Consider the following 24633-nt stretch of genomic DNA (forward strand, 5'->3'; position numbering starts at 1 on the left):
TCTTCATGCAGATGCCACATCTGTGAGAACAGGTTAGGTTCAAACACCCTTTGACATTAAAAACATTCTCTGAGAGAATCACAAGAGATGTAAAAAATCCATGGGAATGTAGATTCCTGACCAGTTCCAGGCTGGCATTTCAAGCACAAAGGAGGAAATGGAATTAATTAGTAGGGAGAACAAAAATTAACTATGATATTGTCTGAGAAGAGCTAGAAATGGTGCAGTGTTACTTGATACAACAAAACTTAAAAATACCATAAATAAATTACACAAAAACCTAAGCTAAGATTATCCTGGATCCCTTTCAATGCCAAACAGCTTTTCCAAGGTGATTAACCATCATCACTGTTGCTTTCACAGAAGGACATCAAGATACAACTAGCAAAGGGATTTAAATGTGTCGAGCAACCCTGGGTATTCCACATTTATCTGAGGCATCAGAGAGGCAGGAGTGGGAGCAGTGAGCCCTGTTCTGCTCTGCTTCGTTATGCTTAGTTGAGTAACACGCCATTGTCCTTAGCAGGGCTTGTGCAGGGATTGCCAAGCCTATGCCCCTTCATTTCAGTGAGATGCCTGTTGTCTCCAGCCAGAGTGCCCGATCTCCAGCCAGGACCCTGCAGGCAGGAGCATACAAGGTGCAGAGCATGTTGTGCATGTATGCAGGGCTGGCCACCCAGCTGGCTGGTCTCTGTGTCCAGCAGGCCCTGACTGCTATAGCCAGCTTCTCCAGCAGTCTTGAGCTCCAGCAGAGACAATCTGCATGTCCCCAGCACCTGCAGCAAGGTATGTGACTGGGTAATGGAAGCAGGAGTCAGTACAGTGGCCTGATATCCTCACACATCTTGTGCCTCGAGAGAGGGATGTGCTGTCAGTAATACAGGTGTAGGTCTGTAGGCAGGCAGAAGGGACGACCGCTCCCGTTCCCCTGTCCCACCACAATGCTCTGAAAAATCCCCTAACAACAGGCACATCCAGGAGAAGGAGAAGGAGAAGGAGAAGGAGAAGGAGAAGGAGAAGGAGAAGGAGAAGGAGAAGGAGAAGGAGAAGGAGAAGGAGAAGGAGAAGGAGAAGGAGAAGGAGAAGGAGAAGGAGAAGGAGAAGGAGAGAGGGAGAGAATGAAATAAGGAAAGAGAAGAGAAAGGAACAGAACAGGTTGGCAAAAGCAACACTGATTTTTTTCAGGCAAACATGGACTCCAGGAAGTGTCCTTTTCTCAACTTCAGGTCTGATGTCTGCTCTGAGAGACTGCACTGTCACATATGACTTTAATGAGCACGAGCTGCCCTTGGTGACTGTGCAGAGCCTGCTGCCTCTGCTGTGAACACGTTCCAGAGGGCACGGCTACAGCATTGACAAAAGAAGAAAAATCTCCATGACGGAGTTTGTCAGGTTTAATATTGCATTGGTTTTGAAGAAGCAGCTGACGTCAGCTGAAGCATCCGTTCCTTATGGTGCTTAAGTTTGCAGGGCATCTGATGAAATGCTCAGCAAGGCAGGAAGAAGATGGAAAGCCAATGGAAGCCCTGTAGGTTGTGTAGCCCCCCCATTAACATGCCAAGCCCTGTGGTTTATTGTTTCATTCATATTTTTTTCATGTGTGGTGTTACTGATTAATATGTAACATCATCTGCCACAACGTACCCCGTGCAAACATGCAAGCTCCAGAACAAGTGATGTTGATCTGTTTGTTACTGTGACAGGGGACAAGGTGGAACAAGGAATGTCAGGGGCATTTTATTGGCCTAACAGAAAAGGGAAAAATCCTCACAAGGGAAAAAAACCTTACAGGACAGTCGACAGCAAATGCAGCAGGGAAATGCCTCCTCTTCCCTCTATTGACTCGGCTGCAAGTGGGTGGCTTGAAACTGACTCTTGCTCCGCAGACTCTTTCCAGAAGCAACGAGGCGGCTGCTTTCCCTCTGGATGCAGCACAGCGGCGGTGTCCTGCTGCGCTCCGCCGGGATCCTCGCGATCTTCCTCAGACTTGTGCTGCGATAAGGAAACGCACTTCAGCTGAGCCAGCTTTGGCACCTCAGTACTGGCGGGGGGGATCCTTCTTTCAAACTAAAAGCGCCTCTTTCTCCTACCGTCCCGGTTCCCGGTGAGCCCGGCGCAAGAGCTTCCTCCCCCTGCTCCCTGGAGCGTTAATGAACATTAATGAGGACAGGAGAGAGAGGGAGTGGCTGCTTTTAGAGGCAGGTTCTGGTGCTCTCGAAACCAGACAAGTTGGAGTGGGCTCCTGGGGAGGCCCAGGCAATAACCTCAACTGCCAGGTCCCCTTATCCAGGCCATTCCAGAGTTCCCAAGGGAGCTGTGCGCTCCAGGGCGGCAGGGCTGGGCAGGGGTCCCAAAATCTGCAGCACCAAACCGTGGGCCACAGAGGGCAGCTGCACTGCAGGAGAGCATGGATATCTCGCTGGAGAAGCACGAGCAGTTGGCGGGGGCGGGGGAGAGGTGGGGTAGGGGTGGTAAGAAAAAGGGGAAAAGAGGGGGAAAGCCGGCTGTGTACGGTTTCATTCCTGAGAATTTCCCCGTACGTATTCTCTACATTGGGATCTGCAGGTCAGTGCCTCCATAAAACCAGCCCGAAATCCCCATGGTAGATAATTCGGAGTCCAGGCTGGCAAACGGGAGGCAGTGGGAGCGCAAGAGCCCAGCCCTGATCCCCTGGGCCCTGCACAGCCCCGCGTCCAGCCGCGGGCATTCCGCCCTGCCCGTCTGCAGGGTCCCACAGACCCCACAAGCCCTCTCTTTCCCAGGCACGTCCTTATCAAGGAAACAACTGTTGTTCATGAGGGTTGTGCTGGTTGTAACAGTCATTAGCTGGTATTGCAAGCTTTCTTCCTCGAGTTTTTTCTCTCTCCCTTTTCTTTCCGTCTCTTTTTTTTTTTTTCATTTTTAAATTTTCCTTTCCTGTCCTTTCCTTTCCTTGTCATCCTTCTCCTTCCCCAGCCCGACTTCGAAAACGCACCCAGGTACGGAGCACAACACGGCTGCCGTGGAGAGCCGTGGACCCCGGCGTCGGCGTCACGGGCAGGAGCCGCTCCTGGCGCGGCCTCAGGTGCCCGCTGTCGGCAATCCCGCCGCCGCTGCAGAGGGACGAGCCGATCTCCGCGGGGACACGCACCTGCCGCGCTGCCGCCGGACGGAACGGCGTAGTTCAGATCCCCGCACAGCACCAGCGGCGGGGCCGTGCGAGAGCGGGCTGCCGGGCTGGAACAGAGCTGCCCGCTGCGGCCGCTTGGAGAGGTTCAACGGGAACGAGCGGAGTCGGTGAGCTCCGGGGAAACCAGCGAGATGCAGCGGGGGCGTGAGCCCCGACGAACGCCGGGGGACCCCGCGGGGCCCTGCACAGGGACGGCGACTGGCACCGATCCGTGGTGCCAGCACCCCCGGCCCAAACTGCTCCCCATGCAGGAAAGCGGGTAGACAAAGCGGCCCCGTCGTGTGCTCGCCTTGCCCAGTTTTTCGTTCGGCTGCCCGCACCTCTGGCGATGATTCCGATGTTTTTTTCTGTCTTCTCATTTTTCTTTCTCTTTCTGTCTTTGTCTTTTTTCTTGCTTTCGCTTTCTAACCTTTTCTATTTTTCCTGACCTTTCTTTTTTCTTTCTTCCTTTCTTTTTCTGTCTCTTTCTTTTTTTCCTAGTTTCATTCTTATTTCTTTTTGCCTGTCTTGCCCTACTTTCTGTCTTTCTGTCTCTCTTTCTTGGTGAGACCTGGTTAACACATTTTGGTATTTGTTAGATGAATTCGTTAATTTCACTTCCTTTAGTTAAAACGTCAGTTGCTAAATAATCGCCATAGTGGGAGTAATAAGGAGGATAACTGTAGTTATAATAACAGCTCTCATCGATGACGGTCTCATATTAAATGCCAGGAAATCTCCGGTTTTCCTGGAACCCTCTGTATCTGCAGGCTTGTTGAACGATTTTTGCAACGAATTCGTAAATGCCCTCGGCTCCCGTTAGCTGGACGTCTACCAGTTATTATTATCTCGATGGCAGCATCGCTACTGCCAGTGTTAGCCTTCCCAATGCCGTTTTCCATCCCTCCGGGCGGTGTTGCCGCGGCGGGCGGGGAAGCGGCGGTGCCGCGGGGTTCACCCTCCCCGGGTGGGAGGTGTGATGAGAAATAAGCATTTGCGGATGTGTGCACCTAGTGCGGTGCACTGCGTGGCCCAGTCTCGGCTCACTGCCGCCGTCCCTCCGTTAGTTATTTGCTGCCTCACGGCTCCGAGGGGAGCCGGGGCTGCCGTGCCAAGCCCAAGCCGGGCCGTGCGGGACCGCCTCCAGCTCCCCTGCAGAGTCTGAGCCCCCCCCCCGCTGCAGCCCGGGCTCGTCGGGGGCCCATCGGGAAGCAAAGCTTGGGGCCGGGCAAGGGCCAGAGGAGCGAGCAGAAAGAAGGGATCGCGGGAGGGACAAGAGGAGAGATGCGAAATATGGACGGAGGGAAGGCGGCGAGGCCGTGTCCCAGTGGGGCCCCGGCGACGCGTGGAGAGCCAGTCAGGACCGGAGCGCACCTGCAGCTCAGCCCCGGGCTTAGCGTGCGCGGGGGAACTTGGCTCGGGGGGTCTGGGCACCTCCGCAGCAAAAGGGCCGTGGCTCGGTGTGAGCACGGCCCCGGCGCTGGAGCGGAGCGTGACTGTTAGCGTCCGGGGACACCTGACCCGGCCCACGGGGAGCAGTGTCGGTGGGCAGACCCCTGCGACGGAGGGCGAAGGAAACAGCTCGCGGTATCCGTCCCGTCTGGAAGGTCTGGGGGGGTGCGAGGACCAAACGGGGGAGGGGGCGACAGTGGATACTAGCTGCGGGGAGAAGCCTCGCCGAGACCAGCGAAGGTAGTGGGGAAGAGGGCAGGCTGCGATGCTCGGGCCCCGAGGGCCGCATGGGAAGTGAGGGCTGACATCGCGGGGACGTGTGTGTCGTTGCAAGGCGTTGCTTTTCCTCGGTGTCGCCACGGGCTTCTGCACTACCGAAGCCCGAGCATCTCAGGGAGAAGCAGAGGGATGTCAGAGGAGAAGGACGATGACTGCGGATGTTCTGCCCTTCTTCCCCGTGGAACTCTCAAATTTTTCTCAGCACGTAGCCATTCCTGGTGGAGAGGGGCGAGACATGCCCTACCTCCCCTCCCACCTGCTCGAGCGAGGTGTGAGCTGGGGGGAGCAGACACCCTGTTCTCTTCCCCACCCTCTTCCGATAGCCTTCGTGCTCGATCTATTTCGATATACCCCACGGCAGCCCAGAGCCGATTGCAGAGCCGGGGGGAGAGCAGCAAGGCTAACGTCGGGCTTAGCAACCCGTCGACGAGGCTGGACGCGCTTTGCCAGCCCTCCGGCGTTGCGAAGCGGCTGCGGAGCGGCTCAAGTGCCCATGGGGCTGAGCGAGGTGCCTGGCAAATGCGACCTTTCAGTTTAGGCCCTTTTGGGATGCAGAAAAGGAGACGACCCCGTTTGCAGCACAGGTCCATGTCACCCGCTCCCCCGTGTTCGCTCTGCCGCAGCTGGGTTTGTCCCCTGCCCGTCGCCTCAGCTCCACCCGGCGTCGCTCCCGTGTGGAACCGACGAGCGGGATGCGGGGCCCGGGCAGCGAGGTCTCCTCTCTGGGATTTGGGGGTTCAGGGCCGCTGCTGTTCGGGGGCAACGACTCCCGGCGGATCCTGTATCCCCGGCAGACATCACTTAGTCCGGATCTCGAAGGGCCCGGTGAAGAGACCGAGGGGCTAGTTCGCGCCCGGACTGTGCCCGGCTTTCAGCTGAGACTTTACCTAAAGAGCAGGGAAGGATAAGGAAGAAACCGTAAAGGCAAGCAAGATTCAGGCAGCAAACCCTAGCTCCCCAAACCTGGGATGTTGTTCCGTGGTGCCCTAACGCAATCCCTTCTCCCTCTTGTATTGCTGCCAGGTGAGCAGCACGGGTTAGCACCGGGACACTTCGTGGCGTGTCCCTGAGGTCGGGATAGACGCTGTCCTGACTGGGAACCGCGCTGCCAGCAGCAGCGAAGAAACAAAATACCGACCGTGTCACTCTCTGCCCCTATGCCGCTAGCTGCAGCAACATATGCTCAAATATGTAAGAGTAGTCTAGATTTTTCTCTGCAAATATTTTTACCACATCCAAAGATAATATTTCAACAGAAGAATCAAGCCCCGCAGGCTACAGACAGGGCAGCTATATATAACCCGCTTGCTCACTCCGGCTCTCTGCGCATCGCTTAGGTTATGCAACCCAGATCGCAGCGGTAGCCACCGGCGCGCCCCACGGCTCCGCCCGCCCCATCGGGGCATTTCCCCGGGATCTCGGTGCAGCCACCCGCCCAGAGGAACCAGCACAGGGACCAGGGCTCGGCCGGGCCCAGCCGGACGGGCGCGCTGTCTCGCCCCGCGCCGATGCGGAGGAAGGGCCCAGGGGACGCCACGGCGCTTCGAGGGGCCGGTGCCGGGCGGTGAGTAGCGCCTCGGCCTCGACGGGACAGGAAGGGGAACTGGGCCGTCCGTCCCCGGCGGTAAAGGGAGAGCAGCCCCCGTCTCAGGCGGGCTGTACAGGTGCTGCCGAAGGAGCTGGCTGTCACGCCGCTCCAGGCAACAGCTCGCCTGCCGCCCCGCTGGTTGCTTTCCGTTTTTCAGGTTTTTGTGGTTGTGAGTTTTTTTTTTTTTTTTTTTGCTTGTTTGTTTTTTGGGGTTTGATGTTTTTTTCCTGTTTTTTTTCTTTTCTTTTTTTTTTTTTTTTTTTTTGCTAAGGAAAAGCTCGAACTCTGGCGGGTGCTTTAGGGATTTTCCCGGCCCGGAGCTGGATGGGTCCCATCCCGCTCCGGCGAGGCGGCCACGGGTACCTGCGCCCTCAGCGCAGCCCCAAGAGCCCAGTCCCCCGGTCTCTGCCTGCTGCGGCGACTCGCGTTAAGTCCCCGCGACTGGGCCGCGGCAGCCCGCAGCCCCGTGGTGTATGCGGGATGGAGAAAAGGAGCAATTCTCGCTCTCCGTGCCGGACATCCGCAGCATGACGCCGGGTTCAGCTCGGCTGCCCTCGGCTCTTCCCTTCCGTCGGCCGGCTCCTGGAGCCGTGATTGACACCGCCGTCTCCTCCGCCCGCCCCGAAGCACATCCCATCCCTCCTCGCCGGCCGTTCGCCGTGCCCGGGAGGCGGGGAAGGGCCTCCCCAGCCCTTTGACACCGTCTTCGCAGGAGTTTCACTTCGCTTTCGCCGCAGCCGCCACTGCTTCTGCAGGCAAACACCCCCGGCTTCCATGTGACGCCTCCCAGCCACTGAATAGGGGAAAGCGCCTATAAGGGAGACACTTTCCCTACGTGCAGAAGAAAAGGAGGGGACGGGGGGGCAGAAGCAGGAGGTGGTGGTTGCGGGGGAAGGGAATAGAGAAAACAAATTAATAAATCGCAGGGAACGAAGTCAAGGGGAATGAAACAGAGACCCTGGGAAAGAAATTAGTGGGGTTATTTATTTATTTATTACCCCCCTCGATCCAGGGCTCGATCCGGCCGTTGAGGTGCTCGGCGTTAGCAGCGAAGGACCCAGGGGAAATTTCTTGCTCCCCAACGCCCTTCCCGGGTGGGGTACAGAGGGTTTGAGTTGTTTTCTGTTGGGATTTGTTGTGGTTTTTTTTTAAGTTTCCCTCCCCCACCCCTTTGGAAGGAGGGGGGTCCTGCTCGCACCTCCCTGGATGGTGCGGTAGAAAGGAGGGGAGTGAAGGGGTAGGAGGGGAGTGAAGGGGTGGGAGGGGGGGGCTCGTGGTGGGAGGCTGCCGCGGCTGCTGCTCCTGCATTGGTGTCTCCCCTATGGACGAAAACAGCCCTCTGTCTCCCAAAGCAAATGCTTTCAGTATCGCCTCTCTGATTTCAGTCGCCGCTGCCGCCGAGCACGCAGGGAAGGGAGTTCTGGAGGAGCGCAGCGGCGGCCGCAGCGCGCCTTCCCGCCCCGGCTGTCGCCCGCAGAAGATGCACTTCAGCACCGTCACCAGGGACATGGAAGGTGAGCGCCGCGCTCGGCCCCGCAGAGCTGAGGGGACTGGAGTCCCCGGCCACCGCCTCTCACAGGGCTCTCACACGTCCCGGCCCGGCGGCAGGGCCGGGGGCAGTGCACGAAATGCGGCCTGCCCGCGGGGCCGGGTCGGAGGGGCCTCCGAGGGCGCGCTGCAGCCTTCCCTTGGAAAATAAGGCGCAGCCCGTGCCCCGATAGCGGCTTCCGACGGCTATGCCGCTTGGACCCACGTCTCCTTAGAGGTGCTGGAGCATCCTCCGACAGAGCCGGCCTTGCCCATGGCAGCAGCCGGCCGGAGCTCGGCTCTCGCCGGCTCTGCAGACCCTGTCCGGCCTGGGAGCCGCGGCGGAGATAACTCAGGGGACCCTCAGGACTACGAGGAGCCTTTCAGCATTGTAGGGAATCCGAAGGAGACATCCGTTCCCCGGGGTGGCCTGTCATGTGCCGCAGGGCCCGCTCGGACCGGTGGCCGAGGGCCGCTCGGCCCTGGCTGTCCCGGTGCTCCTCAGCGCGAACTTGGAGCTTTGCTCTGGTCGCCGTCCGTCCCCCTTCTCTCGCCCGGAGATGGAAGAAGTGGGGATTGCCAAATCAGGTCCACCTTCCTCTGTCAGCCACTGCCCCGCCGCCACAGAGCGAGGGACGTTACCTGGAGCAGTGCAGCTACACGGAAATAAGAATTAATTTCCCTCTTTGAGTTCCCCCCAGCTCCTCTTTTTTCTTTTTTTTTTTTTTTTTTCATTTTTTTTCCAGGGAGGGGGGTGGGAGGAGGATAGGAGGGAAGTTTGCTTTGTCGCATATAGTGTACAGAGAGGGGGGACTTCTGCAGAGAGAGCACGGGCTCTGCACCGCCACGGCTCTTAGGAGATCTCTCGTGTTTGCTAAGAGGGGAGAGGAAAAAAAAAAAAAAAAAAAAGGAAAAAAAGAAGAGCCGAGGCAGGCAGGCAGCAGGAGCAGCGAGCTCCCCGCCTGCCCCGGGGGGGAGCGAGGCTGGGGCCAAGCAAAGCGGAAAGGGGGAGGCGCCCCGCTGGGCTGGGCACGGGGCAGCAGAGGAGGCGGAGGGCACCGCGGATCCACGGAACCGGCGCGGAGGCGGGGGCCGCGCGGAGCGGCGCGGAGCTGGGGGGAAAGCGGGAGCCGGAGCGGAACCCTGACCGCCTGTTTTTGGAATGATTTCAGCTATCTCCAGCCCCTGGCTCACCCAGCTGTCCCATTTTTGCGATGTTGCAGCTTTCACGGCCAACAGCCTGAGCAGCCTGAACGCCTCCGGGGGGTACCACCTCTCCCCTTCCCCGGGGGACCCGTACGGACAGCATGAGCCGCCGCACTACGAGCCCTGCACGGCTCAGCAGCACCCGCCGCCCCAGCCCCAGCACGGCTACCCCTTCGGCGGGGCGGCAGCGGCTGGGGCCAACCCGCCGCCCCCAGGTCCCGAGCCGCCCGAGGGCGCCGGGGGAACCACCGCGGGGCCGGCCGCCGTCTCGGGCTGCTCCGCGGGGGCGGCCGCCGCGGCCAAGGCGCCGGTGAAGAAGAACCCGAAGGTGGCCAACGTGAGCGTCCAGCTGGAGATGAAGGCGCTGTGGGACGAGTTTAACCAGCTGGGCACCGAGATGATCGTCACCAAGGCCGGCAGGTCAGTGTGGAGCTCCCGAGCAGCCCCGGCTCTCCAGCCGCTCCCCGCGGGCGTGGGCACCAAGGCTAACCGGGGCCAGAGAGCCCAACTGGAGGCGGTTGAATTCGCGGTCAGGGGGAAAATCAAAGCTGGCCAAGGGCGAGCTGCGGAATGGCCCGGCCTGGCCCGATGGTTGCCGTCATTTGATCCTAACACTTTTCCCGGGGCGAAAGCTGCGAGTTTTTGCGGCTCGAAGGCCTCGGGTGCCGCGGGGAGGAACGCGCGGCTTCTGCGGGCTGGAGGCGAAAGCGTGCGGAGGACGGCGGGCAGGATAGCCCGGCTCGGCCCTGCTCGGCCTGGCGCGGGGGAGCCGCGCCGTGCTCTCAGCCGACGGGTTTCCCTCCCAGTGGAAAGGGCGCTGAGCTCCGCCGGGTGCCTTCGGCTTTCGGTTACCCCTCACGGGACTTCGGTTTGTGTTGGCGGAGGACGCTGTGCTCCTGAGGCACGCAGCAAGGGTGCAGGCCAGAAAGAAGCAGATAACAAACCCACCCGTGCAATACCTGTAACTAAATACGTATTTAGCGTGGGCAGATCTTTTCGTTCCGGTGGGGGCGCAGAAAATAATTCTGCACCTTGAAATGTTTTCCATGAGTGCTTCATTTCCCTACTATCGAGTAACGAGCTCTGCTGAGCCCGGCTCTCCTCCGACCGCTGCGACTCGGTTCTGCCGGCGGGCCGGGGCCGGGACCCCGCTTTGGCCGGGGGACAAAGGAAGAGGCTGATACAAGCATGTTAGAAAGGAGCAAAACATGTTGGGAGGAAAGAGGAGCCCCAGTTACGGTTGTTAATGACTACATTTAATTGCGACCTCTTGGAAGCGCCGTGTCCACGGCGGCTTCGTCAGAGCTGCGGAGCTTTCCCCGCGCAAGCTCCGGGGCATATGCTGCCTTCGCGGGGTAAGTGAGCTCATTCTTCGGGCTCTGGTCTTGTCCCTTGACTTACAGCGATTCCGCGGGGCTAAAGAAGGAAAAAAAAATAATGAATCGCACGGTGCTTCTTCTCAGTTAGTCTCGGAGTAGGCTGCAGCGGCAGTAACTGAAGCCCCGGGCACTGCCGCTGACTGGGCTCTGTTCCGAAAAGGCCCAGCACAAGAGGTGACCGCGGCCGGGCGGTCCCGCTCTCCCCTCTAGCGGTTTTGAGGGTTCCGAAGATACAACAAATTAAATACATTTTTGTTTATGCATTTGAATATTTTTTTAATTCGCAGTTTAATAAAGTTTGGGAGTTTGCCTTTTTTTTTTTTTTTTTTTTTGTTTTTGTTAAATCTCCGCCGTGCCTGGCGGAAAAGCAGCGGGGCTGGCGCTGATTTTTTGCAGCCGCTGCCTGCCCCGGCGCCGGGTCGCTCAGTCCCGCTGTCTCCACCCGTGGCCCCTCAAGCCCGGCGCCGGGCTCGGCACTGCTTTCCTTAGCGGAAAAGGTCGTTCAGGCTCCAGGCGGAGGCTCTCTCCAAACAAGAGCTCTTCGATCTGGCTTTCTTGCTCTCCCGGGAGAGAAAAGGTTGCGAATAGCCCACTCCAAAAGGTCTCGAGAACGAACCAACTCGATCTGAATCAGAGCTTCCCCCCCTTGCCTCCTTTTTCCTTTATTTTATGACACCGACAAATCTTCAAATAGGCGGATAAAAACTAGGAAAAACCGGGGTAAAACCAGCAGGAAAACGCTCAAGGAAGGCGCTGCGAAGCCTGTTCTCTCCCAGCGCCTCCGAGCTGGCCCTGCTGTTTGTCTAGGTGGGTCTTATCATCTCGGGTTGTTTGTTTTAAAATGAAGTTTTAAAACAAGAAACACCGGAACTGGAGCTAATGGGGGCTTTCACACTATAAAAAATAATAATGACAGGGGGAACGATTGGAAACATCCTCCAGAGTTTGCTAAAGCTTTACAAAGAGAGAGGCGCAGCTGCCCAATCCTGACACTGCCCAGCAGTGCTGGGCCCGGACTGGAAGGAGCTGCGGGGTCAGAGCCCCACTGCCCCATTGCCGTGATCGCAGCCTTCCCTCGGCGGGAAACAGAGGCACACAACTAAAAAAGCCCCGGGAAAAGGCACAGCAGTTCCAGCCTTGCGCCCCGAGAATGAGCCGGGTGGGGCTCTCCATGTCGGGGTTTTATCGGGTTGTTTTTTCACGGGGTGTTGGGAGTTTGGTTTTTCAACGGCTGCAAACCCCCTTCCCGAAATGCCGGCCGCTGTGGCTCGCTTAATTTTCTTCTTGGAAAAAAATAAAACGAAACCAAAGTCGTAACGAAGCCCAGCCCAAGAGCGCATCTTCGTGGGAGAGCCGCGGACCTAGCCCTGTCCCCGGTGTGTGCAGAGGGAAGGAGAAAGGGGTCATGCGTCCTCCTCGGCCCCTTTCGTTAGCCCCTTCCAATAGCATTTCCCCTGAAGCCCCTTCGAAGGAATCGTGCCCTCCCCGAGCGTGGGACCCGTGCCTCCGGCTTAGCTAGGGGTCCCCATGGCCTGCGTGGAGCAGGGAGGTGAGCAGTGAGGACAGCCTCAGGCCGACCTGCCGTTCTGGGATCCCCGGGCTCCGTCCTACTCGCCTTTCGCCCCGTAAATATGTGGGTATCGGGATCCCGACTGGGCTCTGACAACGAAGCAGAGCCAGGAGCAGGCTCGCTGGGAATCCCATTTGCCCTCTAGTCCCTGCCCTCCGCGGCAGTGCCTTTGCCCGTCGGAGCAGCAGGTTTCTCACTGGCCCCAGGGACCACACTACTGCGGTAACGGCTGCACAGATTTGGAGGGCCAGAAGCTGTGGAAGTGGGAACTCGGATCCCTCGCATTACTCGCAGGAGGCTCTAGACACATCCCCTCGGGTGGCCGAGCCTCCTGGGACTCTACCCTCACCCCAGGTGTGGGTCAGAAGGCCGTGTAATGCCTTGCATCTGCCTCAAATCAGGTCATCTGGGACTTTGGGGAAACCGTGGGGAGAAAATTGTTTTGGCTTGTATCTGCCCATGGCAAAGGTGGTGGTGGTAGCACTTGTTTCCTCTTAGCCTCTGTGTCGCCCGCCGCAGCAGGGTTTTTCGGGTGTCTAACACAAGTGACTCTGGAGCTGGCAGGAGAGACCGGGCTGCCCAGCTCATCCTTTCACATGCCATTGGGGGTCATGGCATCTCCTCTCCCTGAGCTGCCTGGCTGCATCTGCCTTTTTCTCCTGCTCTGTCCAACAGCTCCTGTGTATGTCAGGGAACTGGAAAGGGAAGAGCTGAAGGGGCTGAGGGACTACCATGCCTGGCCCTAAGCATCTCTTGGCCCCTCAGGGCTCCCCACTTCCTCTCAACTCATCTGTCCTTTCTCCTTTTTGTACCAGGCGCATGTTCCCCACCTTCCAGGTGAAGATATTTGGGATGGACCCTATGGCTGACTATATGCTGCTCATGGATTTTGTTCCTGTGGATGACAAGCGATACAGGCAAGTAACACTGCCCACATCACAGTGCTTGGCTGGTGGGTCACTGCCTGCCTCCTCCCCTCCCAGGATTCAGGGATGCGCCCCTGAGCCTGATACATGCCGGTGGGAGATGAGGAGGAGATGTGGGTTGCGGCTGCCCTGCCTCTGCCCTTGACATGAATTTGGGGCTGGGGACAGGATGTGGACCCACAGGGACCCCTCGGATTTCACACCATATCCTCAGGAGGCGGGGCCCCTGGGGCCAGACCAGCATGGGGCAGCAGGGCAGGAGTTGGCTGGTTCTGCCCAGGAAAGCCATCCCCATGATGCTGCTCCACATCTCCACCTGGCAAACGTCTGTTCCTTTGTAATAAAAATCCTTCCCGTACTCCTCGAGTGCTGTAGCCTCTCAGCTAGGGCAGGTGAGGTGGTGGTGCTGGCTTTGCAAGGTATCCTGTGGCTGTGCTGTGCCCACCAGAGAGCCTGCTGGGTGCTTGGGTGAAGAGTTTCCAGTGCTCTGGAAACGCACTGACCAGCCAAGCCACAAACCCCTGCCCTTGTTTCCAGCGACAGTGTAGGAAGGCTTTGCAAATCAGCAACTTGCAAGGCAGCAATGTAGTCTGGTTTGGAACTCCTTTAATTTAAGGACAGTTGTGAGTGAAAGGTGCATTATGTATTTAGCTTCAGATCAGGATGCTGAGCAGGCAGCCCACGTAGGAATCACAGGCTCCGATATATAAATATTTAGACAGATATCCAAATTCTCAGGGCGTCCTAGAAATGTTTGCTTGTCGAGGGAAGTGGGATATATAACATCCAATTGAGTATATCTTTAAAAAGTAATGTTTCTGCTCAAGTCCAATGGTGTCTAATTCCCCCTGTGCAAACACTGGCTTTTAAAGTAAACACGTGTATAGAAGATTGGTTTCTCTGTTTTAAATGTTACTGTTCAATATGTACTTTGAAAGAATGAAAGAAGGCTGCTAAACTCTGGATGTACTATTACTCTACACATAACTTTCCACTCCACTTAAAGCCAGACTGTTACTGTATAGAGGGCTCACTTTCACCCATTTCTTTAAAGGAGGAGGGAGCTTTTGTGGTTTGTCTCCCAAATCTGTGCAGGTAGCTATAAATTTCCTCTGTCCTGTAGATTTCTCTCCCACCAGTTCCATCGGTGATCTGATAAAATATTGGTTTTGCAGTACAACGAGTCTGGCTGTGGAGAAGCACTTGTTTACTGTAGGAAGCAAGAGTGATGGGGGTGACAGCAATGGGGGCAGCAGTGCTTACCTTTGCCATGCCAGGGGGACCCTCCCAGGCCAGATCCTACAGGGCCATGGGGTGCTGCAGCTGGGGGTGGTGGAGGATCCCCCTGGGCTGTGGCTGAGGGTGCTTTCCCTTCTGCAGGTATGCCTTCCACAGCTCCTCCTGGCTGGTAGCTGGCAAAGCCGACCCTGCCACCCCTGGAAGGGTGCACTACCACCCGGACTCCCCTGCGAAAGGGGCACAATGGATGAAGCAGATTGTTTCCTTTGATAAGCTCAAACTGACCAACAATTTGCTGGATGACAATGGGCATGTAAGTGTTCCTGGGGAAAAGATGTCAAACACGGGGCTGCACTGAGGAGTATTTCTTGTGTTGTGATCCCCATGGGGTGCCCCTGCCTGTGCCTCTTTCCAGGGGCTCTGCAACCCTGTCTTGCCCCAGCCCTGGGCAGGGGAGTCGATGGGGCTGGGTGCTGCATTTGCCTTTCCTGATGCTCCATCTCAATCAGTTATTGTCTCCTTACTCGTTTTATCATTCAGATCATTTTGAACTCCATGCACAGATACCAACCGCGTTTTCACGTGGTCTACGTGGACCCCCGGAAAGACAGTGAGAAATATGCAGAGGAGAACTTCAAAACGTTTGTTTTTGAGGAGACCCGCTTCACAGCCGTGACTGCCTATCAGAACCACCGGGTGAGGCAGCAGCAGGGCCCAGGCAATGAGAAAGTGGGGGCTGAAGTTGCTCTGGGGTTGCAGGCACACCTGGCTCCTGGGCTGAATGAAGGCTGGACTGCAGGTGTCTGCTGCTGGTGGTGGTGGAGGGAATGTTTGGGGATACTCCTGCCTCCTCTTGCCCATCTGCTAAACCCATTTTGGGGCAGCATAAGGAACCTGATAGCTGGGGAGCTGCACAGAGCTGCACCACTGCATACCGAGGAAGTGGTGTGAGCTCCAGACCCATCACCAGCTTCCTCTCACTCAGGGGGACCTCATTACCTATGTAAACCCAAGACCAGGGCTGGTTGGGAAACTAAAGGCGCCCCGCTGTGAAACGTCACTCACAATTTGTTTGGATAAATCTGCAATTTTATTTCTCTATGCTCATAGTGGTCTGCTCCTACCCAGAATACAATTACACATTAAAAAAAAAAAAAACAAAACAAAACAAGGGCTCCCCTTCCCCCGAGGCTGAAGAGGATTTCTGAGCAGCAGATAATCCAATCGCTTTTTAAAATCTCATCAGTGTAATGTAAAGACCAGGAATCCCGCTCACAAATACGATTTCATAGCAGGGGCTTTTCAGCACCGCTCCAAAATGCCTTGCTTCATGCTGCTCCTGCAGTCCTTGCTGGGTGGTGGGGCTATGCCCAAGCAGCTGCTGGCAGTGCCACCCTCTGCAGCAGCTCCAAGCACATTGACCTGGGGTCCCCCCAGGGGATGCTGTGGTCTGTCTACACCCCACCCCAGAGAGGCAGTGGGGCTGGAACAAGGCTGTGCCTTTAAGGGGCTCCAGTGTCTCTCCCTGGCTGGCATTTTCCTGATGGCTCCGGACAGCTGCTCTTTCTCTCCTGCTTTCTATCAGTTTGACCTCTAAGGCTGGAACTGTCACTGAGGGGCTTAAAGTTTGTTTTTCAACCCATTCCGGAAACTCACAATCACATACTTTATCCATGGATTTGCTTAAATATAGAAAATGTCCTGCCTTTTCCCCGGCGAATTAAATAAATACATAAGTATGATTTATCCAGTGATTTGTCTTAGCTGCTCTGGTGGTGACCCATATAATGTGGCATTTTCTTACAAGTGCATTTACACAGCTTTTGCAGCCAACTCAGGCTGCCTCTCCCTTCACCTTGAACTCCTATTAGATAGCATACGAGCCTGTATTTTCTAATGGAGGGAAAGCATATGTTTGTGCTCTGTGGCAGAGTGTACCCCAGCTCCACTGGCCATCCAGGCCCTCTCCATTACACCAATCACCACTGACTCCCAAAGCCCACTCAGGGAACACTCACTATCTGATCTGAGAACCCTATGAATGCCACTTTGACACATTTTCCTGCTTCTTTTTACAGATCACACAGCTGAAGATAGCCAGCAACCCTTTTGCCAAGGGATTCCGAGACTGTGACCCCGAAGACTGGTAAGGCTATGTCTTTACTTACTCTCACCCCCAGTTTTACATACACCTGTGCAGCCTACATTTGCACAAAGATTGCGTGGAGCTTGGGGAACACTGGGTTGGGCTACATTTCCCAGCTGAAATACAAAACAGCAATGCTCCAAGTGCTCATTCTGTTGGACTTTCAGCTCTGTATCACTTCTGTTCTTGTTCAAGGCCTAGGAATCACAGGCCAGGAGCCCTTCCTCTCATGAGTGCTTTTGCCAGATCCCGGAATCCCGTCTCTTCCCCAGCCCACCAGAATGGGACAGAGAAAGGTGAGACCCTCAAACAGCCAGGCCAGCCAGTGACCCTGCACAGCTGGCCTCAGTGCATGCATGCTTGGGGCCAGCCTTGCTCACCATGCTGGTGCACAGCTGCCTGCAGTGGGCACAGCTCCATTGCTAATGAGATTTATGCTACCACCTACTTTTATACAAAAATAGCTGCCTTCAGGACCTAATTTATTCTTCCTAGGTCTAAACTGCTCACCGTTGTTGCTGTTTTAAAAACAGCTCCCTTTTCCTGCAGCATCCCATTTACGATTTTGTGGCAAAAAGTTTAGCCTTCCAGGCAGGGATGCAGTGAGGGCCACTGGCTCTTCCTCGTGTTGCCCCCTTAACCCACCCCAGCAGTGCAGTCAGGGCCGACCCACTCTCGTTCAAGAGCCTCGGCCAGCTGCAACAGCACTGCTGCCCATTGACTCCTTTTCCATTACGCAGAGCAAACAATTGTAAAGACAATCCAGGGCCTTTCTTCTAGCACACTGCGGGCCTGCAAAATAAAGGGAAGTCTGTATTTGTTTAGTGTTACAGAATTACAAAAATGTCAGGCGTGTACCAGCTTGTCAGTCAAGTCAGCGCCATTTATTGCAGTCAGAAGGTCTTGTCCCACCAGTCCCTGGTCCTGCTGCCGCACACTGTGCTTGCAAGCCCCGCTTTGAGCTCCGTGCCCCGCTTTCTGCTTTACGTGAATGTATTGTTTCAACTTGGCGCGCCGCGGCGGCGGTGATGACGCTCTGTACCCCCGCAGATGCTGCCGAGAGCCGGCGGGAGTACGAGCGGGAGGCGGCCGGCGGGACGCCGCTGCACGCGGAAGCCGCGCACCAGCAGCTCATGTCCCGAGTGCTCAGCCCCGCGCTGCCGGGCGGTGGCAGCGGCCTCGTGCCGTTGGGTGGCGCGGGCGGCGGCCGGCCCAGTCCGCCCCACCACGAACTGCGCCTGGAGCCCGCCGCCTCGGAGCCACTCCACCACCATCCCTACAAGTACCCGCCTGCGGCGGCCGCCGCCTACGACCACTACCTGGGGGCGAAGAGCCGGCCCGCCCCATACCCCCTCCCCAGCATCCGCGGGCACAGCTACCACCACCACCACCATCACCACATGAATGCAGCGGCCGCAGCGGCGGCGGCAGCTGCCAACATGTACTCGTCGGCCGGCGCACCCGCCAACTACGACTACGGGCCGCGGTAACGGCCCCGCGGGACCCTGACGGCGCGAGAGACTGGGTGGCGGCCGCGCGTGCCACCAGGGCTGCCATTCTCCCCCTTCCCGCCTTTCCCTCTCTTCCCGCCTTACGAGTGAGCTGATAGGCCAGTTTGACCTGATCGACAATCGGAGAGCCCAATCGCAGGAACCCGCAGCCTCCCGTCGCGCTCCCCACCCGTCGGCGGGCCGTGAGGGCGGGCGGTGGCCGCCTGCGGCGAAGGGAGGGGATGCTCCCTCCGTCCATCGCGGCGTGACCCGCAGCTGCACTTTGATAAACGAAGCCATATGTCGTTGTCTCCCTTCTTCTTGCCCTTCTCCTTCTTGCCGATGCCTCACGAGTGCGCGGGCACTGAAGACGGCAGGGCGGCTGGGAAGCGGTGGCGGTGAGGTGACTTGTCCCCTTTTTGTTCGCCCGCCGGGTCTTATGAGGGAGATTTGGTGTTGCCACCAATTTTGGGGGTGCTACGGGCTTTTCCGTGCCGAATGGGAGGTGTAAAGCTAGTACCGAGTTAAGGAAGCTGTAGCGGCTGATGCCTGCCTCCAGTAGCGGCGGGCCCCAGGGACGGCCTGTGGCTCCGCATGTCAGTGTAAGTCATTTTACCTCGGGGACCCTTGGCCTCAGGTGATTTTTCGATGAGACTATCAGAGGAAGCGGAGTTTAGCTTAAAGAAACACTTGAATCCTTAATGTCAGAACGAATTGTCCACTCCTTCGGGCCTGGCCCGCTTCTGAGTTTTGGGGTTCATTGAGGCGGCTTAATCACAACAGCATTTTGTGGCTGTTGAGAAAAGCCCATGGCCAAGAGCACAGCCGCGTACAGCTCCTTATTTTCACAACAATAGATGCTAAGGGTTATAAACTAGCCTGGGGTGTGGGTGGGAATACCTGCGGAGTTCAGGCTGTTTTCTCAGCAATAGTTTTTAAACTGGCTGCTTCCCAGGCAGCCTCACAGTACTGCCTTCCTATGCCCTTTCCCGAGCTCTTGATGCTCTCTTGTTGAGAGGTGCCTTTTAGAGAAACTTCAGGTTTTTTTTCCCCATAACGCCTCATCCCTTATATTTGGCTGACCCAAAGTGCCTCAAAGCACCTATTTTGCACCTACCTGCTTGCTGCATCTTCTCTCTTAAAGCTGGTAAGTACTTTTCTTTTTTTTCTCTTTTATTTTTCCCCCTTAATATCTTCCTTCAGTAGTCTTTCCTTAGTGTTGAAAAGATGGGCCTGTTCATCACAGCTTCTCCAGTGACGTGCTTTGAATAGTTGGCTTGTGTTTTCTGTCAGATGCTCATTGAATTGCAGTCCTTTTGTGTTTAGAGAAGGTATTGAACAGCTCCTCAGCTGTGCTGGTATACAGTATTATGAACACTTGTTTGATTCTTCCATGTGACTCAATGGGAAGAAGTTTTGTTTTGTTAAGTCCTTTATTCATCCATGTTTGTGCATTTTCACTACAAACCTTTAAAAACATAATTTTCCCTTGTGCAGGTGGCAGTGTTAATAGCAATGTTTATTCTTGTCTCCGGCAGTGGGCTTTGGGCTTCCAAATCTTTTGGGAAGGGTTTTAAGAAGGGATACAGGCTAACATGAATATTTTATGTAATTTTTTTTTCTGTTATAAAAAAATATATCTGGATCCATGAAAGACTTGTGCAAGAAATATGTATTTTATTTGACATTTGCAGTGAATTGTGAGATTCTTAGTGTCTGACTAAACCATAATTAATGTTCTCTGAAAGGTTGATATAAAATAGCCTTGTGCTTATTATTAGTCGGTGGGAAATGACTCTTGGATGTGTGCTGTTGCTTTGCCGCTGTCATTTCGGAGTTTTCAGTATGATTTGTTTTCTGTAAACTAATTAGTGCCAAAGCTTTGGTCTCAAACATTTAATGAAGTTATATTTATTATTTCTTTCAAAGATTATACAAACTCTTTTTTTTCTTTGATAGTTGCAGAGTAAAGAAAAAAGTGAAGACAACCAAAGAATCATATCTGCAAACAGTGTAGATACATGTAGATATTTGTAGATACATGTAGATAATCTTATTTCATTGAAATCTAAAAGACATTGGACAGTGACATTTATAAAGGTTTTTCCTCTTCTTTCTTTCTTTCTTTAATTTCTTGTTTGATTATTTGTGTATATTTGTGAGTTTGTCTGCTCTGAAGTCAAAGCCTCCCCGACAAAATGAGGTGATTTAAATAAGGAGGGACGCTAAACTGGAGTTGTTTATTCTGAGCAAACAGTGAATCTCCGTGGGTGATTGCTCTCTTCCTTCTCTCTCCCTGGCTGATGAAACGGCCCATGGTTGTAGTGATCTGTCGTTATACAACCACTTGCAGGGTTGTGGTCCCAGGTTGAAATGAATACAGTACACTTCCCTTTGTATTGGTAAGCATCTCTTTTCTTTAAACATACAGAGAGTGCTGCACTGGCTCCCAGTGCAGACTGGCCACACACCTTTTCAAACTTTACAGCACAAGAGCTGAGAGGATGGCATGACCCAAGATGCCTGGACTAAACTGTGCTCTTACAGAAAGTGGGTCAAAGTTCTTGCCTTGACTGTAGGAATTTTAATTTATCTCCATTAGTAGAAAAATCCCAGAACTTCAGCCTCTTCCTGTGGGCAGTGAGCCTTCAGGTAACTAGTCTATTCTCTGTGCTAGCCGAACCACTACAGAAATCCTGTGTCTGAATGGGGAGGACACACCATGCAGCTGTATCAAGACTACAATTTAAATGATGAAATTGGTATTTCTAAGCTTGATTTTAGACCATCAACATGCAAGATGCTTACATATGCTAGCCTTAAACATGTTAGCAGTCCCTTTCATATCACGTTTGTCCTTAAATCAAGCTTCCTTAGGGCTTTAACTAGTGTTTCCTGCTTGCATAGCTATGTCTGTCTCACTGGATGGGAGTGTTCCAATAATGGAAAGCAAACACAGTTATCTTTTTATCACAACAAAAAATCCACTTTAAACAAACAAACCAACAAACCTGTAACATTGCACATTGGCTGTTTTAAGCTGTTGGAAAATCATATTCTGTAACACACTAATTCCATGTTACCTGTCAGCCAGTTAGTCAAGATGTATCATGTATAGGCCATGTCTTACTGCAGTTTCATCTGAAAAATGGCTCTGTATGATTTGATTACATGTGTGTTTAAACTTCAGTCAGTACATGCTGTCACCAAGGGTCCATGGCACATAATCAGAAAGAAGGCTGCAGCATTTCCAGACAGTACTTCCACTTGTGGTCACCTCAAGTCACACATAATGCTGTGTATTTAAAAGCTGCTGGTAAAACTGGCCCAAGCACAGAGGTTACAAGCACCCTTTGTCTGTTCCAAACAAGGCTAGAGAATAAATTACTCCTGCGGCTCCATTTTCCAGAGGTCCAGGCTGAGATTACTGATTGCTCCAAAGGTCTGAAAACTGTCACCTACCTCAGTAGATCAATACAGCACACACAGGTGAAACAAGGGAAGTTTTCGCTTGGTCACTTACCCCAAGCACAGGTTTTCAGGATTTTTGTTTGTTTTGTTTTTATTTTTTCCTTGCTAATGGATCTGACCTAAATTCAGTGTAGGATAGGAGCAAGAGGATGAGATTTCTGACTGCTTGAGCACTTCATGGATGTTCTTATTAATCTTTCTTCCTGCTCAGGGAGACCCTAGAACTGAAGGTGTTCTCCAGTAGATGCCTTTCAGTGTCCTGAGATGTTGGCATCTCTTCAGTCAATCTTGAGCATGCATGTGCATGGCTATTGGCAGGGTAGCAAATACTTTGGCTGCCTTCATGCTGTGGTCTGTGTAACAGTTGCTTGCAATGTGGAGAATTGACCCAGAGACTGCAGTAAGCATAAAAAGTCATTTTGCAGGCATCAGGCCACTGCGGGATAGTATGGGTCTCCCATGGGGCTCTCTAGGGGCTTCCTAGAGCACCCCTACGATGAGCCATAGACAGTGGGGCTACATCAGGGCCACATCAGCTGGTGCTTTGTGCCCTCTGCCAAATGAACCTCATTCTCTCCAGCATGTGGAATTCATCTTGTGATGCCTGGGTTCCTTCCCAAGGGGCAGTCCCAACTTGATCTGATCTGAAAAGATTAAGAAAAGCAGCTTCAGGTGTGCTGTGAACATTCTGCCTACCTAAAGGGATTCCTATAGCAATTAGGAAGAGGTTAGGCAACCACAGGTTAGGTCTGGGGTGTGGAAGCAGAGCCCTGCTGCCCGGGGGAGCACTGGAAAAGCCAAGGCAGCAGTACTTGGAAGGCAAGGTTTAGCACCTTCCTCCGAGTTGCACTGAGCCTCACTGCAACTGTAACGTGGCTGGGGGAAAGAGTGTGTCTATGCACAGACGTGTTCTGGTGCTTGTAGCTTTTTCTTCTGTTTAGTTTCGTGCGCAGGCAGGAGGGGCTGCGCTGCCCCGCGACGCTGGGCTGCGGGTACCGCTGCTGCCGGGGGCCAGGATGCTGCAGAGCGCAGTCTGGAGAGCAGGCTCCCTCCGGAGGGAGGAGCGGGCATCGCACCGGCGCTGGCATGCGGGCGGAAAATCAAGCGGAGCTCGCAAATGTGCAGTCCGAGAGAAAAGTACAGCTTTGCTCCGCAAAAGCAAAAACGTGATGTTTGAAGCACACAGACACAAATACGGAAGGGCAGTAATCTGTGAGTTAGAACTGGAGAATAATCAGCAATAATTTAGCCGTGGCTACAAGATTATCAGGAGTACAGTTCACTGCTTGTGTGAGTGAGTGTATGTATGGGAGTTTTTTCCAACTGTATGCAGGGCTTTTTTAAAATTTATTTTTATTTAATTATTCCAGTTCATTGGATCAGTAAGATATCTAATTTACGCAACTAGATGAAAGTCCTGGTACCCAAAGATTTCTGTTGCTGCCCATTATCATGAGAACAGCGTGTGCTTATAAAATGAGCTCTCTGTTGAAGTGAGACACTCATTGTCTGTGGGGAAACTAGTTAGCATATCTGAGGGCTGCTGCAAGTTTCCAAGGATAATATTTCCTACCTTTTTTTTTTTTCCCCAAGGTGTGTTGTAAACACAATCAATGCAAAAAGCAAGAGCTGATTTTGAAGATAGACATTTATTTTTAAGACATGGACATACCCCACATATACTGTATATGTACATGTACCAGCCTGCTTTTCAAAGGCCCATTGCCCTTCAGGAAGTCTGTGTGACATACTGTATGTGTTGCATATGCCAGAAAAATGCACCCATTCTCCCCATTAACAGAACTGAGCTATTATAAATTTACCAAAGATACTATAGTTTTATAAATTGGCCACATATGGCTGTGTAATATATTTATTATATCACATTTCATAGCATTTCTCTTTTATGAAACTCAGCCTTGAATATGTCACATATGTTTTGCATATATGTGCAATAGTCAGCCAAGTATATCTGAGTAAAGTATGATAAATGTGTTCTTTCCATATGGGAAATTAAATGTTTTTCCAGATTTTTAAAAAAAGTTTATGAAGAGCAGCCTATATAGAATAATTTGCAATAAATCACTCGCTTCTATTTAGGTTAAAATTATAGATTTGAACTAGTAACAAAGAGATTAAGAACAAAAGTAAGAAAAATCACATTTAGGAGCTAATTGTGTGAGGAGATGGAGTTGCATGAAGGGAAAGAGAAAATATGCATGTTAAGGCTAGCTGCTGCAGGGTGTAAAATCATGCAGACTTGTACAGCAGCTTCCATCTTGTGCTACCAGGGTGATTCTGTGCTGATAAAGGCCTCTCACCACCCACATGGGAGGACAACTGGTTCATGCACTGTGCCTCATGGAGAAATCAAGTGCCCTTCAGTGTCTGGTCTAGCCTGAGTTCTACCTCGTAGATCCTGTATGACCAACTCTTAGCAGTCATTTGCTTTCCTGAAACCAAATGCACTCTCAGTGAAGCTAGTTCTGGTGACTAACCCACTGGTTGGTGCAGTGGGCAGGCAGGACACTGTACCTGCCTGTGATAGGTTGATTGCACAAGTGCACAAGGTACTTGGACCCAGGTTCTTGGGCTGCAGCTATAAACTGCAAAAGGAAGTTTAAAAAAAATAAACAACACTTAAAATTTAGTGAAGATATATCAGTGTGATTAGGTTTTCCAGTGCTTTTAGTTTGGCTAATGGACAAGAGCTCTGTGTTTGTTTTGTTTTGGGTTTTTTTTCACTCTGCTTGTCCAGTGCTCCCACTGTCCCTGGTTCTGGGGGGTAGAGGTTCCCCTGCTCCCTCAGTGCTCTCTCCTGCTGGCTTCAGCTGCCCTTTGGCTGGGCTGTGAGCTCCAACAGCAGGCAGTCAGCACTGGCTCTCAGAGTGAAGGGGTTGCAGGCAAAGTTGTCCAGTCATCTTAAAAGAGCAGAAGAGGGGTGCTGAGGTGTGGGTGCAGCAGCCCTCCTCTTAGGCTGATTTTATTTGAGCACTGCCTTACATGATTCTTTTATTTCAGCAAACACGAAGTGAGTCTTTCTTTCTTTCTATCCCCTTTCCTGCTTGTTGTCAACAACTTCAAACCAGATGGGCTCAAGAGATAAAACTATAAAGACTCGATGTCTCTATTTAGCATGATGCCAAGTCTGCATGCCATCAAAATATCTGAGGCAAAAAGCTCTGCAAAGGTAATACTCACCATCAGTATTA

At 53.5% G+C, this 24633-nt stretch overlaps 1 protein-coding gene across 2 annotated transcripts; it reads left to right on the forward strand.

Annotated features, from left to right (window-relative positions):
* The first annotated feature begins 7947 nt into the window (after window positions 1–7947).
* TBX1 (T-box transcription factor 1) lies at window positions 7948–17950 on the forward strand. Of its 2 annotated transcripts, XM_054392711.1 has the most exons (9): window positions 7948–7981; window positions 9218–9381; window positions 9433–9620; window positions 12965–13066; window positions 14456–14627; window positions 14855–15010; window positions 16393–16460; window positions 16656–16756; window positions 17511–17950. In XM_054392711.1, the coding sequence occupies exons 1-9, from the start codon at window positions 7948–7950 to the stop codon at window positions 17948–17950; spliced, it is 1425 nt and encodes a 474-aa protein (XP_054248686.1). The 2 variants fall into 2 exon arrangements, with proteins under 2 accessions (XP_054248686.1, XP_054248685.1); XM_054392710.1 differs by lacking the exon at window positions 7948–7981 and having other exon boundaries at window positions 9157–9381.
* Window positions 17951–24633: the final 6683 nt, after the last annotated feature.

The sequence above is a fragment of the Indicator indicator genome, chromosome 26 (assembly GCF_027791375.1).
Source record: "Indicator indicator isolate 239-I01 chromosome 26, UM_Iind_1.1, whole genome shotgun sequence".
Lineage (NCBI taxonomy): Eukaryota > Metazoa > Chordata > Aves > Piciformes > Indicatoridae > Indicator > Indicator indicator.

Coding starts and splice junctions, on each gene's coding strand:
- TBX1 (XM_054392710.1), top strand. CDS start 9,157: ATGATTTCAGCTATCTCCAGCCCCTGGCTCACCCAGCTGTCCCATTTT. Junction 13,067..14,455: donor GTGGATGACAAGCGATACAG/GCAAGTAACACT, acceptor TCCCTTCTGCAG/GTATGCCTTCCACAGCTCCT. Junction 16,461..16,655: donor GACTGTGACCCCGAAGACTG/GTAAGGCTATGT, acceptor TTCTTGTTCAAG/GCCTAGGAATCACAGGCCAG.